A 27,202-nucleotide genomic window follows, 5' to 3' on the forward strand; every position below is an offset into this window, starting at 1 on the left:
CCATTTTTTAACTATTTGTCAGGCTGTGATTATTATACATACCATGTATTCACTTCCATGCTCATGCACATGCATCAATAGTAAGGAATTTTCCACATTCTTCACGGTTCCCACAGCCAATATATCCGTATATGAATATATATTCATCATAAGAATATATCAACAAGCAATAACAATTTGAGCCTCGCGCACCAGGTTGATGGTCACCTCACCCATATCAAGCGCTCATATGATATTCTTTTCTCACCCACAGACATAGCCGTCACGCAAAATAATAGGTGCACAAATATCTATCATATATACCACACATAGGTATTTCAATACAATTTATAATGCCACATGACATCACAAGCCTTGCCCATTTCACACACATAGACATATTGCTCTATTTCGTCATTATTTTATCTCAATTGAACAACCAAAGAATGTTGTAATTAGCATACAAATTGCAGCCCCTTTCTCATTATAATTAGCATATAAATCATTTTTCCACAATTCTAGATCAAAAACATCAATTCTGAACATTGAAAGTCGACTTTTTAAGACCCAAAAGTTGACTCTTGAAACTGTGAAAGTCAACTTTTGAAAACCTAAAAGTCAACTCTTATAGACCCAGAAATAGCAACTCATACAAAAAGCATTGCAACTCAAAAATGCTTGCAAATGCACTAATCTAACCAATAAAATGTCATTCTTTGAAGGATTTTGGAGTAAATCAAGCCCCAAATGAAGATCTAACAAGACCCATTAATTTTGAAGAATGTTTTTATAAAATATTTGCAAATAAAAAGAAAAACCGATTTTTAACAAAAAAAAAGTGTATTTTTAGCCATGGAGATAGCAAGATATACTCAAAATGAAGGGAAATAAGCAAGGAACTTGTACACAAAATGGAGAGAAGAAATCTTGCATAACAAAAGAAATGCAAGAAGACCTTGCCTTTCTTTTGATGACAATGAACCAAGAAGAACTTGTCTTCCAACTTGAAAACTCACCTTTAAAGCTTCAAATGAAGGAGATGGAAATGGTGAAGAAGAAGAAGAAGAAGAAGAAGAAAACCAAGAAGAAGACAGTGAATAAGACTTCTCAGAAAAAGGGAAAGAAAAGATAAAATTATTTGTAAAGAAAGTTCCTCGCAAAATCCACAAACCACATATTAGATTAGACAAAAATGAAAAAAAAAAAGTAATTTAAAAAACCAAACAAGAAACCGAAAGCACAAAAGCAAAAGGACTCCCTGTTATCGCCGGCGATAAAGGAGTTAAAGGTGGGGCTTGAAGGCTCAGATCGATCGGTCCAAGACCCCCTAAGGTAAGCCAAGAATCGGTCCTAAGGAAAACCCAAAACCAACCCTCAGATTGAACCCAAATCTGCCCAAATCAAAAGAAAATACCCCAACTCAAGAATGAATGCAAACAACACTTGTTTTCTCCTCTTCAATCACTCTCTCACTCGCTATCTCTCTTTTTCTCTCGCTTGTTCAAAAAACCACCCCCACAAACATGATATATATGTTGATAACCATTGAAACATCTCACAAAGATAAGCTCCCTAGGTATTTGGAAGAGATGAGATAAAGGTGAGGAAAAAAGGAGGGAGAAACAAACCTAGTTTGAATGCCAATGACTAAGTCTCCAGCAACTTCAAAAACTGGATCAAATGAGTAATGGACTTACAGAGATGAGAGATGGGCTTTCTAATGGGCTAGGCATATATAAAGAGAATAATGGGCTTTCTAATGGGCTTCAAATAGGGAAGCTAGCAAAATGGGTTGGGCTTGGTTATTGTTTTGAGCAATTAGGCCAAGCCCGCTTTCCTCAAAAAAATAAGATAAACTTACTTGAACCATCTTCTTATCAGACTTCCTATAAGTGGATTTGGACCTTTAACTTCATCAATCCCGGGTCGAAACCTATGATAGTTTTATATTTACCCAATATTACCATCATCACTTTGGACTTGTTGGGTATCACATCCCAACATGATTGAAATACAAATGAGAGGAAAATGGAGAAAAGTGAGGGCCATATGTCTCTCACCAAATAACCCTTTTGCCCTTCACTAGCACACACAACAATAATTATTCTCATGCCCCTCTTAGACATTTCACAATTAATTACATTTTTATTTAAATTTATCTCATTATTTTGCAAATGGGCTCAAGCCCAACCTATTAACTCAACTCTTATTAATTAGGCCCAACTCACATAAGTCCAAAGAGTTTATTTTTCAAATTGGCACAACCCATTACATTTGAATTTAACTAAATCCACAATCCACATGGCTTAGGCCCAATCCATTATAAATGGGTTTTATTTTATTTTTAACTATCTCAAGCCCTTGTGCTTTTAACATTAGCTCAACCCTATACATTAAACTCAACCCATTTTATTAGATTTCCAATCCCTTAATTTTCTTTATAATGCCAATTTATAAATGTACCAAAATAAAATAAAAATATCATTAATGCCATAGCCCAATAATGGGTCATTACAATACTAAAGAGGGTTCTCTTAATTTCCTCAGTTGAAATGCTGGCAATGAGCCCTCCCCCCCCTGATCCTTTGACATGCACCTCTCAATTGATGGGGTAATATTGTCAGGGTGTAAAGGAGCTAAACACATACTTTGACCAAGAAGGTTATGGAAATAGGAGATTATAATACTCACAACCTCCTCTTTGAAATATGCATCAGAGCCATCATCTTTTTGAAGGCTAATAATGCGATGTTGATTCCTCCGAGCCAGCATAGACTAGAAGACATAACGGGTCTAATAATCATCTTTCGAAGACCACCTAATCTTGGCACATAGGCCAAAAAAAATCAAATTCTTATGCTAGACTTGCCATATATTCTGTAACATCCCGCATTGAGTGATAGGAAGGACCGGATTAACTTACCCTAATAGGCCTACGCGAACTTCCCAGATGTCATCCATTCTTGAGCTACCCTAGCTCAAGCACACTTAACCCATGAGTTCTTTATCCATATTTAGCCCAAAAGATATTCAGTTGGTGTTGTTTCCTTCCTTACACTATCCTCAATATATATACTAACTTCTCTAGAGTCTTTTCTTGGATCTAGCATTGAGCTCTCAGGGTATTACATTCTCCCCCCTTAAGCATATGATATACTTGTCATGTAACCTTACAATTGATCCTAAATCTTCTACTCTTTGGGGGTTGTCATCCTAGAAACTTGCCAGGAGTTGCTTCTTATTCAAGCCCTCGCACCCCGGTGCCATTCCTCGCCCTCATCAGACCGCCAAGCCCACAAGTCCTAGGATCAAAACTTGGCCCTAATACAAAATTGTAACGGCTCGTCTCCCAGAGCCCAGCTAGCATAAGAGATCCGTGAGAAGGTCGTCAGGTTACAGCACAAAGGCAAACCTAAATAAAAATAAATCCAAACTACAAGCACAAACGAAGCTTGGCACAACGAAAGCAAAACCACAAAACACATGCATGCATGCATAGCCAACCACTACCATCGTGGTTACATGGCTTATATACACAAGGTTCGTGCCAGTACATCACAAAAGAAAAGATAAAACAACCTCTTGGCACTCCCAAAGACTCTAGATGCCACAAGACTCGAATGGCTGGGATTGCCCTGCACACCGTACTACTCGGCCCGCTTATACGCTACCACTCTCGCGCCTTGGCTTTACCTTTGCCTGGAATAATGGTAAAACAAGGGTGAGTCACAAAACTCAGCAAGTATAACAAGAAACAAAGCTAGTATATTTGAAGATATAACCCTAACCCACCCGCACGCCATGTGCATAACAAGTAACAACATACCAAGCAACAACATACCAAGACCATGAAACACCATTTATGAGCAAACCGCATAATTAAATATGCATATAACGGTCCTTGGGGCCCACACAAAAGACATCGGCACCTAAGTCCCCAACAAACATGCCGCTGCCATGAACTGACAAGCATGAAACCACAAGCCAAAGATAACAGGTTGGTACTCCTGCTGAAACGAAACGATACTTCCATATATAATGCCAACCTCAGGTCGGTACTCCTGCCCAAAACGGTACGATCTTCCCGTTTGTGATAATAGCCTCAGATTGGTACTCCCGTCTAAAAGATGAACATCAAAAATTAGAATCACCATGCGCATAGGACCATGCAATGCAACACATAAAAATGCATGGCATGGTAAGCATAAACGTGATACAAGGCCACCATAAAACTAGACATCAGGTCTTGCTTCACCCACATAGTAAAACACACTCAATGTAGTGCTCATGCAAGACACATTCTAGACACCCTAAGATGCCATTGCTCAAGCACTCATAGGATGTGGCCCATTGATGCAATTCCCCGACCCCAACACACACAATCAACCCCAAATTGTAAATAAGTAAATATTAAATTTGCACACAAGAGACCCACAATTGTCTCACAACCATCCATCTGGAACCTAACCCAACTAGGTGCAGCACATGGTTGAGAGGATTGATGATCTGTTACTGGTTTTCGATTGTGTAACTGTTCCTTGGACTGAAGACAACATGGTTAACTTGTATGCCAGTGTCAAAGATTTGTAGTTGAGTAGAACCATTTAGTGTGAGAGGTGGAAATGCTCATTGTGTGGTCTTTATGCAGTGGTGTACATAGGCAAGTGATTGCTAATGTGATCCATTAACTTTCAACATGAGGTGAACATTCTATGTGATTTTAGTTGGTTACTGATTGTAGAAATCTTTAATAACGACCGAAAATTTTTCTTAATTTTTTTTATACAAGCTTTATACCACAAATGCAACGCCCAAAATTCTCCCTCCAATTCTTTTACACGTAACTATAATACTACACTTGAGAGGGATGAAATTTCACTCACTTAATTACAATAACATAAGCAAAATAATTTCAAATACATTAGTTTCAATAACAGAAGTAAAATAATTTCAAATACATAATTCAGGGGCTTCTTTCACTACAAGAAAACAGTGTATTAGAGACGGATTTTGAGACGGATTTCCGGTTTGAGACGGATTTTGGTCCGTCAGTAAAATGTCCCTCGGTGAATTTGAGACGGATTTGAGACGGATTTTGAGACGGATTTTTTCCGTCTCTAATTGAGACGGATTTTGAGATGGATTTTTTTCGTCTCTAATTGAGACGGATTTTTCCGTCTCAAAATTTAGACGAATTTAGAAATGTGTTTCAAACGGATTTAGAGACAGAAATATCCGTCTCAAAATCCGTCTCAAATTTTTAAAAAAATAAAATAAAATTTTATCGCATTTTGAGACGGATTTTAGAAACAAAGAAAATATGTCTTTAAATCCGTCACAAATTTAGATATAATTAAAAAAAATAAATTTTATTTTTAAAAAAATAAAAATTCAACCTGATAACAATTACAAATAACATATCATACATAAAAATAACATGCATACAAATAATATCTACAAATCCATAATCGTCTACAATTCCATATTACATATCCATACAAATAATAGATCATGCTAATGATCCGAAGGGTTCTGGGGCGACGAAGATGAAGAACGATAATGTAGTCTATCTTCAATAGCCGAGATTCGCTGGTTGAAGGGTTCTATTGCTACCCGAACAGCTTCTTGTATCTGATCTAATAGTGAGACGGACGACGATGGCTGTGGCGGTGGCTGTGGTGTCGGTACATAGTAAGAACCGGGGATTATATGTGCCTCTGACCCCATTCCATAAACACAACCCTTTTTCTTACCTCCCGCAACCTCCAACCATAAGGATCTATCGTCAATAGCTGGGTGCGAAGGCTGACCAGTTTCACTATCTTCTGAATGGCCAACAGCCGATGACTGTGATGATGCCTCGTGTTGTCGCGTCTGAAAGTTAGCCTGCAAGCATCATGGATACATGTATGAAATACATTATACTATAAAAAGGCCAATTAAGCATAATAAAATAATATAAAGACACAAGTAATGTATACTTACATAAGTATCCTCAGACCTCCTATCAACGAATCCGAAATTGTCTTTCCTTCTATGTGTCGCAAGGAACAACTCAGCTTGTGTAGGTGGGCGACTAAATTGTCTTGACTACAAAGAAAAAAGAAAGTGTTAATGCAAAAATTATTATATATTAAAAATTCATAAAATAAAATATAATATTAAACATTAAATATTATCAATCTCTTTTTATGCTCAGACATGGGTACGGAACCACATGTATGCATACTACCTCCTACGTCTGAAGCCCTATTTTTATTCCTTTTTCAGACTTATCCTTGAATTCTGCAGAATTCCAATACTCCTTTAGGGCTTCAAATACAGAAAGCGGCATCCACGAGAGTTTTTTATTCAAATCCTTTCTGACACGAAATAAAATATCGGTCATACGATCGGAAGCCGTCTTTTCAAAATTAGCCCTAATTTGATGCTCCAAAGCACTATCCCAAGACCAATTTTTCTGTAATGTTAAGACAAAATAAAAGTTTAAAAAAATCAATTATATATCAAAATGCAAGGGTTTTTCATAGCAAGCATCTATAACTCATATAATACACATCGTAAAAAATATTCTTGTCTGCACTTGTGGGACATTTATTTCTAAGCATTTTTATTCTCGAGACTTTAGGTTAAATACATATACTAAGAAAAACCTTTTCTAAGCAATAATAACAGAGTTAGACATGCATAAATGGATACTATAATTAAAAAAATACAAGGATACAGATAATAAAAAAAGTTTAAATAAAAGACATGAGTATTGTTTTATTATGAATATGGATCAAATTTTACCAAACTATCTCCATACCATTCACTTGATTATAAGTCATAGGTAATTTAAATTTAGACATTACTAAAGCAAACCATCAACCATAGATATACTAAAGAAACACATTACCTTAAACTCGCCATACCACATCTCCCTAACAGCAGGATCTATCTTCTTCCAACTCGGGTATGGCCCCTCAAACTTACTTTGAATGATTCGGGAAATATCTCGTTTGCACAAATTATTATCAAACCTGTTAAAATACACATTAATTTGTAAAGTAATGTATTAAAATGAAAATTTCTTTATTTAAGTTAAAATTGATTAGTAAGATAAGGGATACTTACGAAAAACCCAATAGACATATCATCGGACGATTATCAGGGGTGGCAGTGGGTGTAGATGAACCCCCGACTTCAATAGGCGTGGAAGAAGGCCTATCATAGTTGGGGTGGGGTGTTTGTGGGCTAGGGGAATCAAATCTCATATCAGTGGACGGAAATGAATGTCCCCCTGCAAAAACATATAATTGTGAAGGATTTAACATGCAAAGTAATGAATAAGTTAAAGATATAGTGTACCAATGTGGTCCTCCCCATCGGTGTCTCTGAACTGACGACGACGCATAGACTAACCATATGACGATCTGTGTGCCATATTCTGCCAAACAAGACAAAGAACAGTTAATAGGCATGTGATGAAAACTTTTAAATACTTTCAAAATAAAATATGATTTATCATGTACAAGAATGGTTTATATTATATTTATGATCTCGTGTTTAAAATTGTGTTTTTGAACTAATAGAAATATTACAATTCAACATCTTATAAGAAAAAAACATCCCACAAAAAGTTTAATATCTCATTCACAAGTCTTAATATATGTTGTTCTTTGATGCCACGCGTCTTTATTAACTTGTATATAAGCAATCCATATAATTTCTTCTAGAAAGTTCTTTACAAGGCTTTTTTTTTTTTTGGAATTCTATCCGACTTTTTTTCTAGTCTGTAAACACCATATGCAAATCTTTTTGCTCATCTTTTGGACTTTTCTATCAAATGCTTCAATAAGTAGATTGCTTTCATTATTAACTTACTAGGCGCAAAATCAAATTGGTTTTTAAAGGCCTTTGTTTTTCTTCTCAACCTTTTCTCAATCACCCCTTTCTCAATGTTTCATAATATCACTCATTAGCTTAATCTTCTATAATTTCTACAACTCTAAACATCTCCTTTGTTTTTAAATGGGTACTAGAATGCTCTTTCACTACTGGTTGCACATCATCTTTGATTTGATGATTTGTGTTCTAATTGTCTTTTTCCTAACGCAACCCTTATTCTTAATCTATATTTGGGATTGGCTACGGTAAGAAATAATACCTTCAACACCAGAACTGTTGAGGGGATTTCTCTTCACATTAGTTAATTCCCCATCTGCTTCCTTTTTCAACTAATTTCCAAGTGTTTGACTACAGCTACATAGTTGATTATGAGTTCCTTTTGCCTTAACCAAAAACTAAAAAAACAAAAAAGAAACCACCATTTTCATATGTAACTAAAACTCTTGATTACTCCAAACAAAGTTTTCAAAAAGCTACCCAATTACTCATGATATACACACACACACTAATTGCTGTTAAAATTATATGAAGTAACAAATCAGAATATTTGTTCAGGACCATCCAAACAAACCCAATTAATTACTTTAATAGATTTATATATTTAAAAAAAAATAGATTGAATTGATCATTTCACCAATTTGATGAGCTAATCTTTATTTTATTTCATCACAATATTTTTCATACTATTTATTTTAATTTTAATCTATTTTGTTTCATTACTAGATGTCTCCCAAACAATACATTGAGATTTACAATATAAATTATTATAACTCTCTAATTAACTTACATTTGAAAATACATATTAAATTACCGAAACATCAACAACGAACAAAGATTGAGATCGATTACTAATTTATAGAAAGTTAGGTAACAAAGAATCCTTTTTCTAAAGATATAATTCAATAATTTCAAATTAATTCATAAAAACAACATAAAAATGAGTCACTTAAACCAAATCATCTAGATGAAAGAATGTTTGTACATATACATACATACATTAAATATAAATAAATCTTAAACGCTGTATGTATGTAAATCTTAATATACATACATACATCTTAAACCAAATTATACATGCACAAAAATTTAATTCCAGCAAACACACAAAATCAAAATATAAACAGTATTCCAGCAAACATTAATATACATAAATGAGCAAACATATAGTATTCCAGCAAACATTAATATACATATAGTAATTTGTATACATACAGTATTCCAGCAAACATACATACAGGGTACATACATTAAATATACATAAATCTTAAACGCTGTATGTATGTAAATCTTAATATACATACATACATCTTAAACCAAATTATACACACAAAAATTTAATTCCAGCAAACACACAAAATCAAAATATAAACAATATTCCAGCAAACATTAATATACATAAATGAGCAAACATATAGTATTCCAGCAAACATTAATATACATACAACAATTTGTATACATACAGTATTCCAGCAAACATACATACAGGGTACATACATTTAATATATATAAATGAGCAACAAACACACAAAATATATGTATACACATAAAAATGAGCAGCGAACACCATCATTTCTGGCGTACATACATACATACACAGAAATATATGTATGTAAACACACACAAAATACATACACATATACCAGAAAGTGGAGTTGGCAGGGGCGACGGGGACGGTGAGGGCGGCGACGACGAGCAACAGAGTTCGAGGGAGAAGGTGAGGGCAGCGACGGTGAGCGGCGAGGCCGAGGGCGGCGACGACAAGCACGGGTGAGCGACAAAGCTGAGGGCGACTAGGCTACGGCGACGAGCGACTGCGGCCAGCGAGGGAGCGGCAAGGGTAGGCGAGGGCGCCAATGGCGAGTGGTAAGGGACACAGAGAGGGGCTTGGCTGGGAAAATGGGATGGGTTTGCAGAAGGGAGGGAAATGGAAAAATTTTTTTGGGGGGGGGGTGGGGTGGGGTTTGCAGGTGCATGGGAAATAGGAGAGAAGAGAGGATGGGTTTGTAGGTAGGCTTTTTTATTTTTTATTTTTTTATTAATTTTTAATTAATTAATTATTAATTAAATTTGAATATTTTTTAAACTGTTTTTTTATAAAAAAAATTATAAGAAATATTATATTTTAAAATTTTAACAAAATATTAATACATATTTTATATTAAAAAATATTTTATTATTTTGAGAGTACCAGTGAGGGTAATAGGCTTGCAGGGGAGGGGGATGTGTTGCCTGGGAGGGAAAAAAATTTCGGGGGGTGGGGGGTTGGGTGCGGTTCATAATTTAGTACATATTTTAAATTATGAAAATATTTTATTATTTTATTAATATTTTTTTATATATCTAAAATTTATTATAAAAATACTGTAATAAAATTAAAAAAAATATTCATATGCACACATTTTGCCTTTCATGTTTTATAAGAAATAAAATTTGATGATTTATTATTTGTATTTATAAATAAATTAAAATTAAATAAATATTTTTAAATTATAAAAATTAAAATAACGTAATTTTGTAATAATTTTGTAATTTAAGTATAACATTATAAATACATGGATACTCATACATATATAACATTTGTAATTATGTGTGGATAATTTACAAACAATTACTCACATATTTGTAACATTTGAAAAGCGTAATTTTATATGTTAAAAGGTAACATATTTAAAATATTATATATTGATATGTTATTTATTTATAAACTTATAACTTATTTATAGGCTTATTTAAAAATTACAATTTTTTAAATTTATTTTTTAAGTACACTATTCATATTATTATGAATAATAATTAAATATATGTGTTTGTTCTACTAATTGGATATAAATAAAAAGGATAATAATAGTATCAAAATTAACTGTCTAACTTGTTTGTTGAATTAATAAAAAATTAAAATATCAAAATACATTATTACATAAATGTACAAGCTGATTATGTTTGATATATATAAAGTATACTATTAATTCAAAATCTTAATACAACATTCAAAGTATATTGATATAAGATCAAAATATAAACACATGCACCTGAGGAAAAAAATATTAGAATAATTTTAAATTATAAAAATATTATATTAGGATAATAATATACTATAGTCAATCAATTAATTAAAATGCTATACTAAAAGAATAATATATATGTGCTATACTAGTATACAAATTGATATGAATAATTGAGAAATTTCATGAAATTAAGATCAATAATTCATATAATTAAATTACTGGATCAAATAAATCTGTTAAGTAACTAATTATAATCTTGTTGTACAGAAAAAATATAGTTATCATTCTATTTTCTAATGAATTATTTACTTTTTTTATTTCAATGACTAATAAGATTATTAAATAAATTATAATGAGGTTTAAATCGTTCCAATAGAATAAATCAACTAGTAGAGTGCTAGCCTAGCCTAATTAAATTGTTATGTAATCTTTTAATTCTATAATGTATAATATTTAATGATATTAGTTAAATATATTCAATATGAATTAAGTATTTATAATTAAAAAAATATTTTATTATTTTAGATATTAATTAAAATAAACATATATTAGTAATGTACCTCGACCATATGAATTTCATTTACTTATTGTTTAGGATTACTTCGAAACCAAATTATTCTAAAAGAATTTTTAAAAGAAAATTGATTAAACAAACAGAAATTATATTTAATATATTAATGTCATTCTATTATATAATTGAGTAAGACAAGTATATAATCAATTGACACCTTAAATGTTTATGTTTTATTTCATTACAAATAAAACATTAATCAAGTACAATAAAGTCATGCATTAGTTGATTAATTTTAAGTCATAACGGAAGAACGGGTATCAATATATATATATATATATATTTATTGGCTGTTTTTTATTCAAAAAGGAGAAAACGGGATGGAATTTCCACTCATAAGGAATAAAGGTTAGATATCTTTGACAGGGTTGTATTTTTGGTTGAAATGGGATGGTGTTCAAACTCCCGAAATGCAGTCTAGACAACGGGCCCTCTCCTTTTTGACTGGACTGACTTGGGGAAGGGTCAATCTCCTCCAGAGCATGCTTCACAGTCCGTCCTGACCAGAATCTATCTCTCAGCGATTCTTTTCTCCACGTTTCACCCCTTCCCAACCAGCCCGCCTGTGTAAGATCGGCTAATTCAAAGGGATTCATCTGGTCCGAAGTTGTCGGAACGAATCGTTTGCTCTATCGAACAAAACTTTATTAGGGGGTCTTGGTTGGCCCATATTTTTATCAACACAAATTAATGATATATTGATATTATTTAATAATATCAAGTTTGATTCTTTTATATTTTTTTAAGATAAGGGATAAAATTATGGATCATTTTATTAATGTATTTATAAACAAATATATTCAAACTTATGAATTGTTTTCTTAATGTGGTTATAAAAAAATATATTTAAAATTATGTATAATTTGATGAGTAATCACTACAAGAAATTTAGGATTTAGCGACGGAAATATTCCGTCGCTAAATCCAAAAATCCGTCGCTAAATAAATTTAGCGACGGATTAGCGACAAATTTTTTCCGTCGCTGAAATCATCGTCGCAAAAAAAGTTTTACGACGGATCAGTCGTCAATTTAGCGACGGATCAGCGACGAAAAAATTCCGTTGCTAAATATATTTTTTTTTTAAATTTGCAACAGAAATTTCCGTCGCTATTTTCTCAAAAAAAATTATTAAAAAAATAAAAATTTATTTTAGTGACGGAATATTCCATCACTATTTTTTAATTTTTTTTTTATTTTTTAATATAAAATAAAAAAAATAAAATTAAAAAATAGTTAGCGACGGTATCATTCCGTCGCTAACATATCTTAAAAATAAAAATAAAATAACTAAAAAAATAATAATAACTAGAAATTAAAAAAATATTTTCACCACGTTAGAAAAAAAAACTACAATCCTAACAAACATAAAATTATTAAAAAATAAGATAATTAATTAATATTAAAAATTAATACTTAAATATTTAAATTTTAAATATAACCAAAAATATAATAAAATACAATCCTAAGAAAAATTTCTAATAATTCACTAAAAATAAATAAAATATATTAACAAATAAAATAACACACCAAAAAAAACATAAAAAATATATGAACAGAAAACAACACAATATATAAATTTTTAATAAAATAACATAAAAAATATATATGAAAGAAATCAAAGAATATTTTTAATAATTCATTGAATAAACACAACAGCAAACATTACAAAGCTATAAAATTTAACATAAGCAGCAAAAAAAAAAAGAAAGAAAAATAAAAAAAAATTAAACCAAAAAAAACTAATGCTGAAAACATCACAAATTTACAAAATTTAACATAAAATGTAAAATAAATATCTAAAAAATTAAAAAAAATAATTAAACCCGCGAGAGAGGGCGAGTCGCGACCGAGCGAGCAAGCGAGAGAAGAGGGCGAGCTGTCGCGAGCGAGAGACGAGGGCGAGGGCGAGGGAGAGGGCGAGGGCGAGGGCGAGGGCGAGGGCGAGCAACTAAGAGGCGAGGGCGAGGGGCGAGTGAGAGCGAGACAGCAAGGGCGAGCAGCGAGCAAGAAACGAGGGCGAAGAGCAAGCGAGAACGAGACAGCGAGAGCGAGCAACTGAGAGGCGATGGCGAGTCGCGAGCGAGAGACGAGGGCGAGACAGCGAGTGAGAGCAAGATAGCGAGGGCGAGCAACTGAGAGGCGAGGGAGAGCAATGAGTGAGAGTCGAGGGCGAGACAGCGAGAGCGAGGGTGAGGAGCGAGCGAGAGCGAGACAGTGAGGGTGAGCAACTGAGAGGCAATGGCGAGTCGAGAGCGAGGACGATGGTGAGGCAGCTAGAGAGAGCGAGGCAGCGAGCGAGAACGAAGCAGAGAGCGAGAGCGAGAGACGAAAGTGGGGGAGGGCGAGGCAGAAGTGAGATGAGAGAGCGAGGGCGAGAGGTGAGGGTGAGAGAGCCAAAGAGGGTTAGAGATTTGGAGGGGGGAGTTAGGGATTTTTGGGGGGGGATTTGGCAAGAAAGAGCGCGAGAAGATTCTCGCGCTCTTGAATTTATTTTATTTTTTAATATTTTAATTATATACAAAATAATATAACTTATAAAAATAATATTAATAATTATTTAATTGATAAAAATAATGTAATTTAAATAAAATTTTATTGTAATTATTTAAAATGTGATAATAAAATAATTTAAATTATTGTATTTAAAATTAATATTTATTTAAAAATTAATTTGATATATTGTATTATTTATTAATAGTTTGTTATATTAAAAAAATATTTTTTCTATAAATAAAAATTATATTAAACGAAATCTACATAACATCTATAAATTTTTAGGGTAAATTTTGAGTTTTATAAAAAAATATAAAAAATAAAAATTCAAAACATCCACCGAACTTAGGATTCTCAATTATAGAGTAGAACAATACTAATAGCAAAACCCATCTTATCAACACAGTAGATTTCAGATTGTTGAATTTCATCTATAACTCAGAGACAAAATTAGAGAGCACAAATAAACAGATATATTTATTTTTTTCTTGGTCAACATTAATGTTTATACATAACACTTATATTAGATAGTAACATATGATATTATTATTAAGTATAAGACACAATGTCGTCCATATATTATAATTTTTAAACTTTTTAGCTTAGCGAAAAATTCTCCTATTTATAAAGAGAAAAAGATAGAGCCAGCTCCACAATGAAGCCAACTAGGCGGCTGCCTTGGGCCTCCAAATTTGAGAGGCCCCATAGTCTTAAAAAATTATAATTTTGCGACATATTATTTTACTAAACAATTAAATATAAAATTTATCTTTCCCATTCTCTTCCCACATTTCTAAACCCACTAAACTTCCTTTTCTCTCCCACTAAACCCCATTTCCCTTCTCAATTAAACTCCCTTTTCTCTCTCTTTCTCTCTCTCTCTCTCACAGTAATTTGCATCACTGGTTGTCTGCTCATTTATTGCATGTTCTTCTTCTTCACTTCTTCACTTCCTTCTCACTTCTTGCTTCAACTTCAATCTTCTTCGGGCTTCGTCGCTTCGACAGACTGCATCTATTCGGTAGTTTTAATTTCTTTTTACTTTAATTTTTTTTTTGGGTCCGTAAAGTATGTTATTTTTTAGGTTTTCGTATTGTTGTGATATTTTTGTTGGCTTTAATTTGTTGATTGTTGTTGTGTTGTGAAATTGTGATTATTGATTAATAGTTAAGGTAGTTGTCTTCCTTTTTTTTTTTTTTATGATGTATCTCAAACCATTTTTATTTAGCATAGATAATTTGAAATGGGGTTTAATATAAATTTATAATACATTTTTCATAGAGCTAATGTAAATTTAAAAGAAAATTAAATATCATAACGCCAAAAAAAAAAAAAAATGATTTTACATATAGTTGAACATAGTTCAACATATGTTGTTCAAATGAAAATTGCTCATTATTGGTGAATTTTAACTTATCTACATTTTGTAGTTGATTAAACTTTATTTTTTTTAATTTAATAAAATGATATTTTTTCATAAAAATATATATTATTTATTTTTTCATAAAAAAAATTAATTTAAAATAATGTTTGTTTTCTAAAATTTAAAATAAAGAAAATTTCATTAATATTATGATTTTTAAAATTTTTATTTATTTTTCAAATATAGTGTTTTTTACATTTTGTACACATTTAATAAATATTATAAATAATTAATTATTATACATTTAATATTTTTTTATTTTATGCACATAAAATATATTAATTGATATAGTTAGAATTTAGCAATATTATGATTTTTAAAATTAATATATTTATTTAAATTTTATAAATTAATTTTTTAATATTCATCTCATGGTTAAATGTATATTTAATTTTTTATAAAATTTAAATATTTATATATTTAAATATTCATTCCAAATTTAAATATTTAATATTCATTCCGTCACTAAAATTAAAATTTTTATTTTTATTTTTTTATTATTATTAAAATTTAGCGACGAAAATAATTTTCCGTCGCTAATTATAGCGATGGATTACTGTTTTCGTTGCTAAAAAATTATTTTTTTATTTTTTTGAGAGGGAATTTTTTTTCGTCGTTAAAATTAAAATTTATATTTTTTAATTTTTTTTATTATTATTAAAATTTAGCGACGGAAATAATTCTCCGTCGCTAATTATAGCGATGGATTACTGTTTCCGTCGCTAAAAAATTATTTTTTATTTTTTTGCTACAGAATTTGTTTCCGTCGCTAAAATTAAAATCTTTATTTTTACTTTTTTTTATTATTATTAAAATTTAGCTACGGAAATAATTTTCCGTCGCTAATTATAGTGATGGATTACTGTTTCCCTCGCTAAAAAATTATTTTTTTATTTTTTTTGCGACGGAATTATTTTTCGTCGCTAAAATCCGTTGCTAATTTTACAAAAAAAAAATTTCTTATTTCGTCGCAATTTCGTCGTTGTTCCGTCGCAAAATAGCGAAGGAAATGTCCGTCGCTAAAAATTCGTCGCTAAATCCCGAATTTCTTGTAGTGAATCAAGATCATGCATGTTCGATATATACTACATAGACATTAATTTATAGGAAAATGTACAGTCTCAATATGTTTGTTTGATATACATATATTGTTAATCTTACTTTAAAATGTTATTACAAAATTCAAAGTAAATATTAAAAATATATGCATGTAGTTTAAAAATAGAAACATATGCATGTAATTTAAAAATAGAAACATATGTATGTGAAGTGCTACTAAACTATAGTGGACGAAAAAATAAAAAACTAGTATTTCATATTTTTAAGCAAATGATTAATTAATTATGCCAAAACTCAAAGTTATTGAGTGAAATGACAAATATTAATTAATATATGCTAAATAAATACTTATGTAAAATTTAAAACAATTATCATTAACTACTAAATCTATGTTAGAAATAGTTTTTTAAGTTTAAATATTATTAACAATAGATTATTTATTTTATATGTAAAATATATACAAATTATCTTTTAAACAATTACTTTATTTATTGAGTTTTATAATATTAAAATATAATTTTTTTACATTTAATAAATATTACCGATAGTTAACTATTGCATAGTTCATATATTTTTTATTTTTTTATACACATAAATATAAATTAATATTTTGGGTTCATCTTAACTTAATATATTTATATCAATTATTTATTTTTTTATTTATATTTAATTTTTTTAACTTAATATATTGTTAATCTTAATATATATATATATATATTAAATTTGTTATATATTTTGGAGTTTTTTAGTTTTGTAGTTTCTTTTATTTTGTCACTTAACATATTTTTTATATATTTTTAATTAGAGACGGATTTAGAGAGAGAAAAAACTTCGTCTCTAATTTGAGACGGATTAATATCCGTGTCTAAATCCGTCTCTAATTTGAGACGGATTTTGAGACGAAAATTAATCCTTCTCTAATTAGAGACAGATTTTAATCCGTCTCAAATTAGAGACGGATTTTATTTCCTCTCTAAATCCGTCTCAAAATAATCCGTCTCAAAATCTAGAAAAAATCTGTCTCTAAATTGTTGTTTTCTTGTAGTGTTTTCCATAACACTAGAAGATGTATACAACCCAACACATGATAGCTATGCCCTTGCTCCTAACACACCTTAAGATCTTTTCGGTCAGAATTGCCCCGTACACATAGCTACCCACAAAACTCTAGACACGGCAGTTGGGTAACACTCAAGGCTCTTTTGATACTTGGAATGATGCAAAACAAGAATGTGCCACAAGGTCCAGCACTCATAATATGCAAAGGCATGGATATGAAGCGACAAGAATCATCAACATGAATCAACAACATGAATAAATGCAACAAGCCTCCCGATATAGAACCACAAGGTTACAGGACTCATCATAAGATCGAGCGATCAATGCAAGTAACACAAAACCATCAGTAGCAACAAATGTCTCTATGCCAAGTACCCACAAGATACAACAAGAATTAAGGAACATGAGAATACAAGGTTAGAGGTAGACTTACTCACACACCATAGACAAATTATGCCATGAATCACAATTCGACTCATCGGTCACAACATACCAATGCATCAATGCACACATAATGAGTCGATGGACCCACATATGACACACGCATTGGCACCTAGGGCTCTGTATGCAAACCTACCCGCAACCATGAACTGGAAGTCCCATAACAACCTCCCAAGCCAAAACTCATATAACATCCTCTCGAGGCAACGCTGGCATATCATCCTCTAGAGCCAATGCTTACATAAGAACCTCTCGAGCCGAAGCTCGGGGGTACCCCGTGGATAAATCTGCCATGCTTATCAGTAACCATGCAATGCAACACATAGAAAATGCATGATGGTGTAAGCATAAACGTGATACAAGGCCCCCATAAAACCATTCATCAAGCCATGTTTGTCCACATAGTCATTCACATTCGATGCAATGCTAGTGCTCCTAATCACCTTACATTGCCCGTGCCCAAGCGTATATAGAAAATGGTCTACCTATAATGCAAACCTAAAGTCTAATGCTACAATGCAATGCTGGAAAACAAATATTGGTGGAATCGATCGACAATTGCCAGCAATCAAGATACAGTTTGTGTCTGTGAAGGAATCGATCGACAGCATCTGGAGCCAATTGATAGCTTCCTCCTGCAAGACACCCAAATGGTCAATAGCTTAGCCCAACTGGTTAACAACCTCTATAAATCACACCCTTAAATCCACACACAAAACACCCAAAATTTATACACCACTTCCATACCCTCTAGGAACCTATCCTAACCATCCCACATGGTTAGGCATCATTCCACAAGAATTACAAGGTGATACAAGACCCTATTTGAAGCTCAAAGAGATTCTGACATGAAACAACGACAAACACGAGAGGTTTACAAACTTTTTACATACCCAACAAACACAAGCCCTTTTTTCCAAAACAAGGAATTTCTTGCATCAAATCTCAAGAATAGAAATATCATAGGATTAAAATAAAAAATCAAAATAAGAGCTTACATCAACAACTGCAAAAGAAAGTAAACTCACAACCCTTAAGGGTATAAAATAAGGAGTCTTGCTTCATGAAAGGAAGAACTAGCCATGGTAGACAATCCAAATACAAGAACTTGCCTCATTAAAGAAAAGAAAGAGGTAGTAGAGCTTGCATTTAGAGATGCTAGATGGACAAACCAAGGAAAAGAAACAACCTACTAGACCTGCACCACCTTTGTCTAAAAGCTCCAAATTCAAAAGAATACAAAGAAGAAGGAAAGAATAAGAAAAGAGAAAGAAGAAGAAAGGAAGGAAAAGAGAAGAAGGAGAAAGAAAGAGACTACTTGCCCCCTCTCGACTACCTTCTGCTTCTCCGAGCTTCTACCGACTTTCCTCTCTCCATCCCTCTCAAATTTATATAATGGATAACTTGTAAAATCTTGCCTCAGTAGAAAATGGTTGACAGCTCTAAGGCATCTGTCGACGGCCTAAGTCATTCTTACTTATAAACGGTCAACACCCTCCCAGAAACAGTCGATAGTTTTCCCATTTTGGAGCAAACAGTCCACAACCTCATATTTATCGATCAACAGTTTCTCTCTAGCCACCCTCAAACGGTTGACAGCTTTCACACCAACTGTCAACAGCTCGCACTTATTACACTAAACGATCGACAGCCTCGCCCTATCTATCAACTGCCAACAACTTCCTCCTCTCACTCTGCTGCTTACTACCTCAATTTGCCACCCCACAATCCCATATACATATTTCCAACACAATTTGGTGATATCATAATACATATTTCTCAAGCATATACACACCCAACTAGGCATAACAACCCCTTTATGCGACTGGGGAAAGCCATACCCACGGCCACCATGAGTATGCCAGCTTTTACCATGTTGAGGTGCAGATGTGTGGCATTGAGGCACCAAACTAGCAAACCTTATTCAAGTAAGGTTGGCCTAGAGTAGAGTTCGACAAGAGCGGGCTAGACGTTCCTCCTCTTGCAACAACATTCCAAGCAGAGAATCAACACTAAGAGGCTCGGATTGGGTGAGGATAGACATGTGAAAAGAAGAAAATTCCTCCCCAAGACCCATGAGAAGATAAACAAGCATATCTTCCACAGTGATGGGTAACCCATTGGCAGCAAGAGTATCAACAATGCGACGTTTTTCTTCAACATAGTCAAGGACAGATCTGGAACCTTTTGTGAGTGTTTGGAGTTGAAGACGCAGTGACATGGAATGAGCTCGAGATTGGGACTTGAAAATATTCTCGAGGATAGTTCATGCCTCAAAGTATAGGCATCAATAATGGTGCCCAATAGGTGGACTTCAACCAGAGAAGTACGAGCTTGTCCTTGTGACGCCACTATTGAACATTTGGCTCAACAGTAGAGGTGGGCGGTGCTGAGGTAGCTTCTGCATCATTAACATTGGTGGCGACAGAAGATGACCCAGAGGCTGGAGCAGCCAGTAGAAGATGGCTCTCTAGATCGAAAGCCTCCAAAGCAGATCAAATGGTGGAACTCCAAACATAGTAATTGGAGTGATCAAGTTTGATTGTGATTGCCGAAAACAACGAAGCATGAGGCACAACAGCTATTGCTAACAAGCTAGTGTTTGCCATCAAGAAAAGAGGATAATTGCGATGATGATGGCAGGTCAGCAATGCAGCGACGATGCACGATCTATATGACTCACAAGATCTGGAAAAGAGGCCGTGAGAACAGAGATATGCACTGAACTGGATAGGAGCGGCTGAATCTGGGTGTTGTAAAGGCAGTGGCTGGAGTCGCGGATGCAGGCGGTAGTAGCGGAAGCTTGAGAAGTAAGCTGGATTGGTGGGGATGTTTAGTTCTTTACGAGCTCTAATACCATAATAGATTATGATGAACTATTCTAGTTTATTAATCTGATATGTAGATACATTTATAGAGCAAGGGATTAACTAGATCTCATGATATTGTGGAGATGAGATGGACTTATTTCCTAAAGATTAGAGATATGAAAACTCAAAACTAAGTGATAAGAAGCACATGGGATAATCCTAAGTTGTTATCCTAACAGGCGATAATGAACGACGAAGTTTGGGAAGGAGGGGAAGAGATCAACGACCCCATCCTCGCACCTATCAATGACAGTGAGGAATGGGGCCGCCTGCGAGTGCGAGGATGGGTCGTCGATCTTCTTCCCTCCTTCTTCCTTGACAATCAACAACCTTTGTGGTCGCTGTTAAGGAAGCAAGCCGACAACGATGATGAAAGGAGAAGAGGATGAGGTAAACTGATGATGAGAGGAGAAAAGGCTCAAAAGGGAAAAAATAAGTTTTTGCTTAAGGTTATTTTAGTTATATTAAAATATAGCTATAGAGAGCAAAATACCAAGCTATAAATAGAATTTCCTTTCACGGAAACTCCTCCCCTCTATAAACCCTTCTCTTCCAAGCCCTTCTGCAAATCTGTCGTGCCAAGAAATATATGTGTGTATATATATATATATATATATATTGGAATGAATGATTCAAATAGAGATGAATCTGAAATTTTTGGATTTTGGCGGGAACTGGTTGGAAGGTACAGTGAGCTGGGGTAGAAAGAAGATCAGAGGAGTTTGATTTGGCAATTAGAAATGCAATCAAATTCCTTAATTCAAATTCCTCTGATCTTCTCTCAAATTACAGTGGTGTAGCATGCGGTGAGCTGTTGGATTTGGCAGGAATTTGATTGCATTTGATTTGAAATTGTTGGATTTTATTTGAATTTGACACGGCCAGCGGCATGGGCCTGGGCGGTCGTCTTCGTCGTTGGTCGGCGGCAGGGAGGAAACACCAAGCTTTAAGCACAAAACATAGCCATTGAAAGCTTCTGTTCACCATCACCCTCCTCAAACTTTTCACATGCCATGCTCGCAGGAATTAGAGGTGTATGATTGGAACGAAATTGTAAAGTGAAGTTGAGAGGGCAAATGGTATGGTTTGAAGACATATTTATATCTTTTAATTATAATAAATTAAAAAATTATTTAAATAAGTTTTACTAAAACAAATTTCCACCAATCATAAGCTTTCCAGACCATCCCTGATCCTTAACTGTATTGGCCTAATCTCCTAGCGTCGTCATCCTATTGCTTAACACTTGCCACAAGCTCACTGCACCAGACAAGATAAGTGATAAATTAGACTACGGTTTTGTTCACCCGGTGAATATAACCCTCAGTGTTTTGAGCATTAAAATTAATATTTTAAAAATCAGATCGGAGAGCAAACCGGCTTATTAATTGAGTCACGGGTCAATTAATCCGACCGATTAGATCGGAATGGTCTGACCGGATGATGTCATATATATATATATTTTATAATTAAATAATATATATATTTGAAATACTAATATTCTATATATTATTATGAGAAATGTTATTATTAACTAATATACAACTAATATTTTATATATAATTGTTATATATGTTGTTAAAAAATTAATTAAGAATTAAAAATTTAAAAATAAGTGTGAGAAATGTTATTATTAACTAATATACAACTAATATTTTATATATAATTGTTATATATGTTGTTAAAAAATTAATTAAAAATTAAAAAATAAGTGTGAGGGTGAAAAAAAATCAGGGTCAATCCGATTCCCGGTTCACTGGTTCGACCGGATTTTGACCGAGTTGATGAAGATTTGATTTTTTATGTTAAATCGGACCAGATAGGCCACCGATTCCCGATTTTTTCGGTCCGATTGATCGATCCGATCCGATTTTTAAAACAATAATTAAAAATAATGGAGGGACACTCAAATATTATCCCCATATAATCTCTTCATTATTTTTAACTCTCAAAACATTGAGATTAGGTTCACCCGTTATGTTCACCTCGTTAAAGGATAAATCCTCCCTCAATCTAATCCCATTTACAACCAAATTTGAGCAAGTGGCAGAGCAGCAGCCAAGCAAACCAGTGGCGCCTGAAGTTGCGGGTGAGACCATCATGGCTTTTATTTTATTGGATTTATTTACGAAACCACGTCCCCCAAGTTTTGTCTTTTACATATTATTATTATTATTATTATTATTATTATTGTTATTATATAAATTGAAGCTCAACATGGCATGCACGAGGTCTTTTTTATTAATAATATCTTTAAGTAAAGTAGGGTAAAATACATATTTTAATGTTTATATTTTTTATTTAAATTTTAAATTTTTTATTATTTTAATTATGTAATTTTAAATTAATTATACATTAATTAATTATGTAATAAAAAAATAATAAATTTAAATATTTAGACAAAAAAATACAAATACAAAAATTAAAATATGCATTTTGACAAAGTAAGAACATGCAGTCGTGGGCATGGGGGCATGATTCCATATAAGACCTCACATCAAATTTATAATATTATAATAATTATTATTTTGAGAAAATTCTACTCCAGTTAACTTTGTGGTTTCTTTTTAATATTGGATAAGTATGTATGGTTTAGAACTTTCTTTTAAGCAACCCTTCCAATTAATTAGTTACAAACCAATCAATCAAATGAATTTAGAGAATATTAAAATTAACATTATAAATGACTCAATGAGTCACAGAGCTGTTTGAAGCGTAACGAGTGGTATAAAGATATGAAACACCACAAAGAAAATTCAATTCGCGAGAACCGATTTAAATTTATTCTATTATTTTATATAAAAACTTTGAGAAAGGTGTCTTTATTGAGATTTGCGAGATTTGTTGGAGTCCCCCTAAATTTACTATTATTATTTTATCCGCCCGTTTGGCATAAACTTAATTTAAAAAAAATTAATCATTTTGATTAAAAATCCACGTGGTCTGTCGTTATTACCAAGTGCACCAAGGAAGATTAGCGAAAGGGAAAGAAATCTGTGTTGACTGGGGAGGGAAAGATGGAGGAGAAGGCGGATCTAGTGTTCATCCCGTCGCCGGGGCTGGCCGGCCACCTGATATCGGCCGTGGAGATCGCCCATGTCCTCCTCGGCCGCGACCACCGACTCTCCATCACCGTTCTCAACATGAACATCTCCATCGACGCCAAAATCACCTCCGTCATCCAATCCGTCCTCTCCTCCTCCTCTGACGATCGCCGCCTGCGCTTCCTCGACGTCCCTCAAGACGCCGCCGCTGCCGAGCACGCCAAGTCCCACAACTTCTCCGAGTTCGTCAAGTCCCAAAAGCGCGGCGTTCGGCAGGTCGTCTCCCAGATGATCTCGGGCTCGGCCCGCCTCGCCGGTTTCGTCGTCGACATGTTCTGCACCGAGATGATCGACGTCGCCAAGGAATTCGGACTTCCATCCTATATCTTCTTCACCTCCGGCGCCGGCTCGCTTGGCCTCATGTTTTATCTCCAGGCCCTCCAAGACGAAGAGAACCGGGACGTGACCGAGTTCAAGGACTCGGACACCGAGTTACCCGTCCCGGTCTTCGCCAACCCGTTTCCCACCAAGGTCTTGCCCACCATGGCGATGGACAAGAACGGCGGCTCCGCCAGGTTTCTCTCCATCGCGAGGAAATTCAAAGAAAGCGAGGGCATTATGATCAACACGTTCATAGAGCTGGAAGGTCACGCCATCAAAGCCCTGTCGGACGACGACAAGATCCCGCCGGTGTACCCCGTGGGACCCGTGCTCAATCTGAAGGGCGACGGCGGCGACGCTCACGAATCGGAAGCGATACTGGGGTGGCTGGACAAGCAGCAGCCGGCGTCGGTGGTGTTTCTGTGCTTCGGGAGCATGGGATCCTTCGGCCGGGAGCAGGTGCGGGAGATCGCGCTGGCCCTTGAGCGCAGCGGCCGCCGGTTCTTGTGGTCCCTCCGGCGGCCTACACGGGGTGTCAAGGAGGGCGAAAACGCAGGTGAGAACGAACAATATTCTGCCTATTGCTTTGAATTATTTTGTATGAAGTAGTGTTTATATAAGATAAAGATAAATTGCAATCAATTTGTCACGAATTGAACTGCAAATAGAATAAATGGTAACTTAGATTGAAAATTTCTGCAAACTTGGGTCATTGAATGGAGGAATAATGCTATTTATTTACACTCTTCGATCTAACACATTTTTATTTAATAATGAAAAGATACAAAAAATTATGAACACTTACACCTTTTTTATTTTTCAATAAAAAGTCAGCCCTTCTCTCTGATTTGGGAATCACATCCAAATGGTTTCCCCATTTAGCCTGGAAACCAGATGCCCACAGTGATTTGCCCATTTGTCCTCTCAAAGTAAGCCGAAATTTTGGGTGGATTTATCACTACCCAAATGGAATAACAAATCTACCATACGATGGAAAAAAGTTTAATCCAACTGAAATTTGATATTTTGTAATTTGAACAGATCCATTACTGCTGCTACCGGAGGGGTTCTTGGAGAGGACGGCGGACAAGGGGAAGATGATTGGGTGGGCGCCGCAGGTGGCGGTGCTGTCGCACCCGGCGGTGGGCGGCTTCGTGACGCACTGCGGCTGGAACTCCATCTTGGAGAGCTTGTGGTGCGGCGTGCCGACGGCGGCGTGGCCGCTCTACGCGGAGCAGCAAGTGAACGCCTTTCAGCTGGTCGTGGATTTGGGGATTGCGGCGGAGATAAAGATGGATTACGAGCAGGACTGGACGGGCGACCGTCAGGAGATAGTAGCGGCGGAGGAGATTGAGAGGGGGATAAGGGAAGTGATGGACGGCGGCCAATTGAGGGAGAGAGTGAAGGAGATGAGCGAAAAGGCCCGGGTTGCGGTGCTGCCGGGCGGGTCGTCGTTCAATTCAATCGGACGGTTTATTGATTATGCGCTGCATAATAAAGGTACTCCAAGGAGTTGATCATGTTGTTGTGAGCTTGTGTTCGCTGACGGATTTAAAGTGAGTTTTGATGTAATAAATGCTATTCTTGCTTTTGTTAAGAGATCATATTATTATCGAATTTGAGCTTTTGAATTTGTATCACGAGTTATTTTTTAATAATTTAAAAACATAATATAATTTTTTCTTGCTAAAAAAAATAAGTTTTTGACTACATTGCTCTCTAAAAGTAGATTGTCCCACAAATTCGAGGGTACTCCTTATTCTTTGTATTTTGTGGTGATTTTTTTGTATTTTACAGCGGTTCACGTAATTTAGCGACAGTTTTTAAAATCGTCGCTAAATTAAGTGTCGTGAAGCATTTAGCGACGATTTTCAGCAACCGCTAGAATAACCGCTGCTAAGTAACATTTTTTGCGGTAGTTTTTAAACTGCAAATCGCCGCTAAATATGTGATTTAGCGGCGGTTTTTAAAATATTTAGCGGTTGTTTCAAAATCGTCACTAAAATTAAAAAAAAATTAATTTTAATTTTTTAATTTTTGAGAAAAAAATAAAAAATAATATTTTTTTTAATTTTAGCGACGGTTTCAAAACCGCCACAAAAATAAAAAAAAATAATTTTTTTAATTTTAGCGGGCTCGGCCGCGCGCTGCCCCAACCCTCCGCGGCGCGCCACGTGGCCTTGCTGTTGGAAATTAATTCCAGCCCAAGTTTCGATCCGCAGACCTCTCCTGTGCGCATGCATGCGCGAATCGCTTGATCTGCGAAGCACCCTTGTATTATGTGCGCACATATAATTTATATATTAATACAATCATTATTTTATAGAATTATATTTTATATATTTTAATATAAATTAAAAAACATTAATTAGTTCATTATTTTTTAAAATAATAAAGGAATAAATTAAAAATAAATTAATTGAGTTAAATTAAACAAATTAATTCATTAAAAAATAAAAAGAAGATTTTATCTATTTTTTAAAAATTATTAAAATTTTGCTAAATTTCTTTTTATTTTTTAAATTAAATTTTTTAATGAATTTTGTGATTAATTTAAATTAAATTTTAAATTTATTTTTAAGATTTTATATTTTTATTAATTTAATTTTTAATTATTTTCTTAAGAAAATTTTAATTTTTTCATGAATTTACAACAAATGTTAATTTAATTTTAATATTAAATTATTTAATTATTCTTTGAATTTAGCATCTGTTCTTAAAAATCGTCGTAATTATTAATTTAATTTTAATTTTAATTTTATTCTTTAATTTTAATTATTTTATTATTTAATTAATTTTGAATTTAGCGATTATTTTTAAAAATTACCGTGAATATTGATTTAATTTTAATTTTTTAATTTTATTATTTTAATTTTAATTATTTTATTATTTAATTAATTTTGAATTTAGCGACATTTTTGAAAATCGTCACGAATATTGATTTAATTTTAATTTTTTAATTTTAAATTATTTAATTAATTTTGAA

At 33.7% G+C, this 27,202-nt stretch overlaps 1 protein-coding gene across 1 annotated transcript; it reads left to right on the plus strand.

The window, feature by feature from the left end:
- The first annotated feature begins 23,733 nt into the window (after nucleotides 1-23,733).
- Nucleotides 23,734-25,856, plus strand: LOC127806956 (anthocyanidin 3-O-glucosyltransferase 2-like). Its single transcript, XM_052344584.1, has 2 exons — nucleotides 23,734-24,772; nucleotides 25,258-25,856. Exons 1-2 carry the CDS (start codon nucleotides 23,809-23,811, stop codon nucleotides 25,731-25,733), a joined length of 1,440 nt encoding a protein of 479 aa, XP_052200544.1. The 5' UTR covers nucleotides 23,734-23,808; the 3' UTR covers nucleotides 25,734-25,856.
- The last annotated feature ends 1,346 nt before the right edge of the window (nucleotides 25,857-27,202 follow it).

Source organism: Diospyros lotus, chromosome 7 (genome assembly GCF_014633365.1).
Source record: "Diospyros lotus cultivar Yz01 chromosome 7, ASM1463336v1, whole genome shotgun sequence".
Classification (NCBI taxonomy): Eukaryota; Viridiplantae; Streptophyta; class Magnoliopsida; order Ericales; family Ebenaceae; genus Diospyros; species Diospyros lotus.

Coding starts and splice junctions, on each gene's coding strand:
- LOC127806956 (XM_052344584.1), top strand. CDS start 23,809: ATGGAGGAGAAGGCGGATCTAGTGTTCATCCCGTCGCCGGGGCTGGCC. Junction 24,773..25,257: donor CAAGGAGGGCGAAAACGCAG/GTGAGAACGAAC, acceptor TAATTTGAACAG/ATCCATTACTGCTGCTACCG.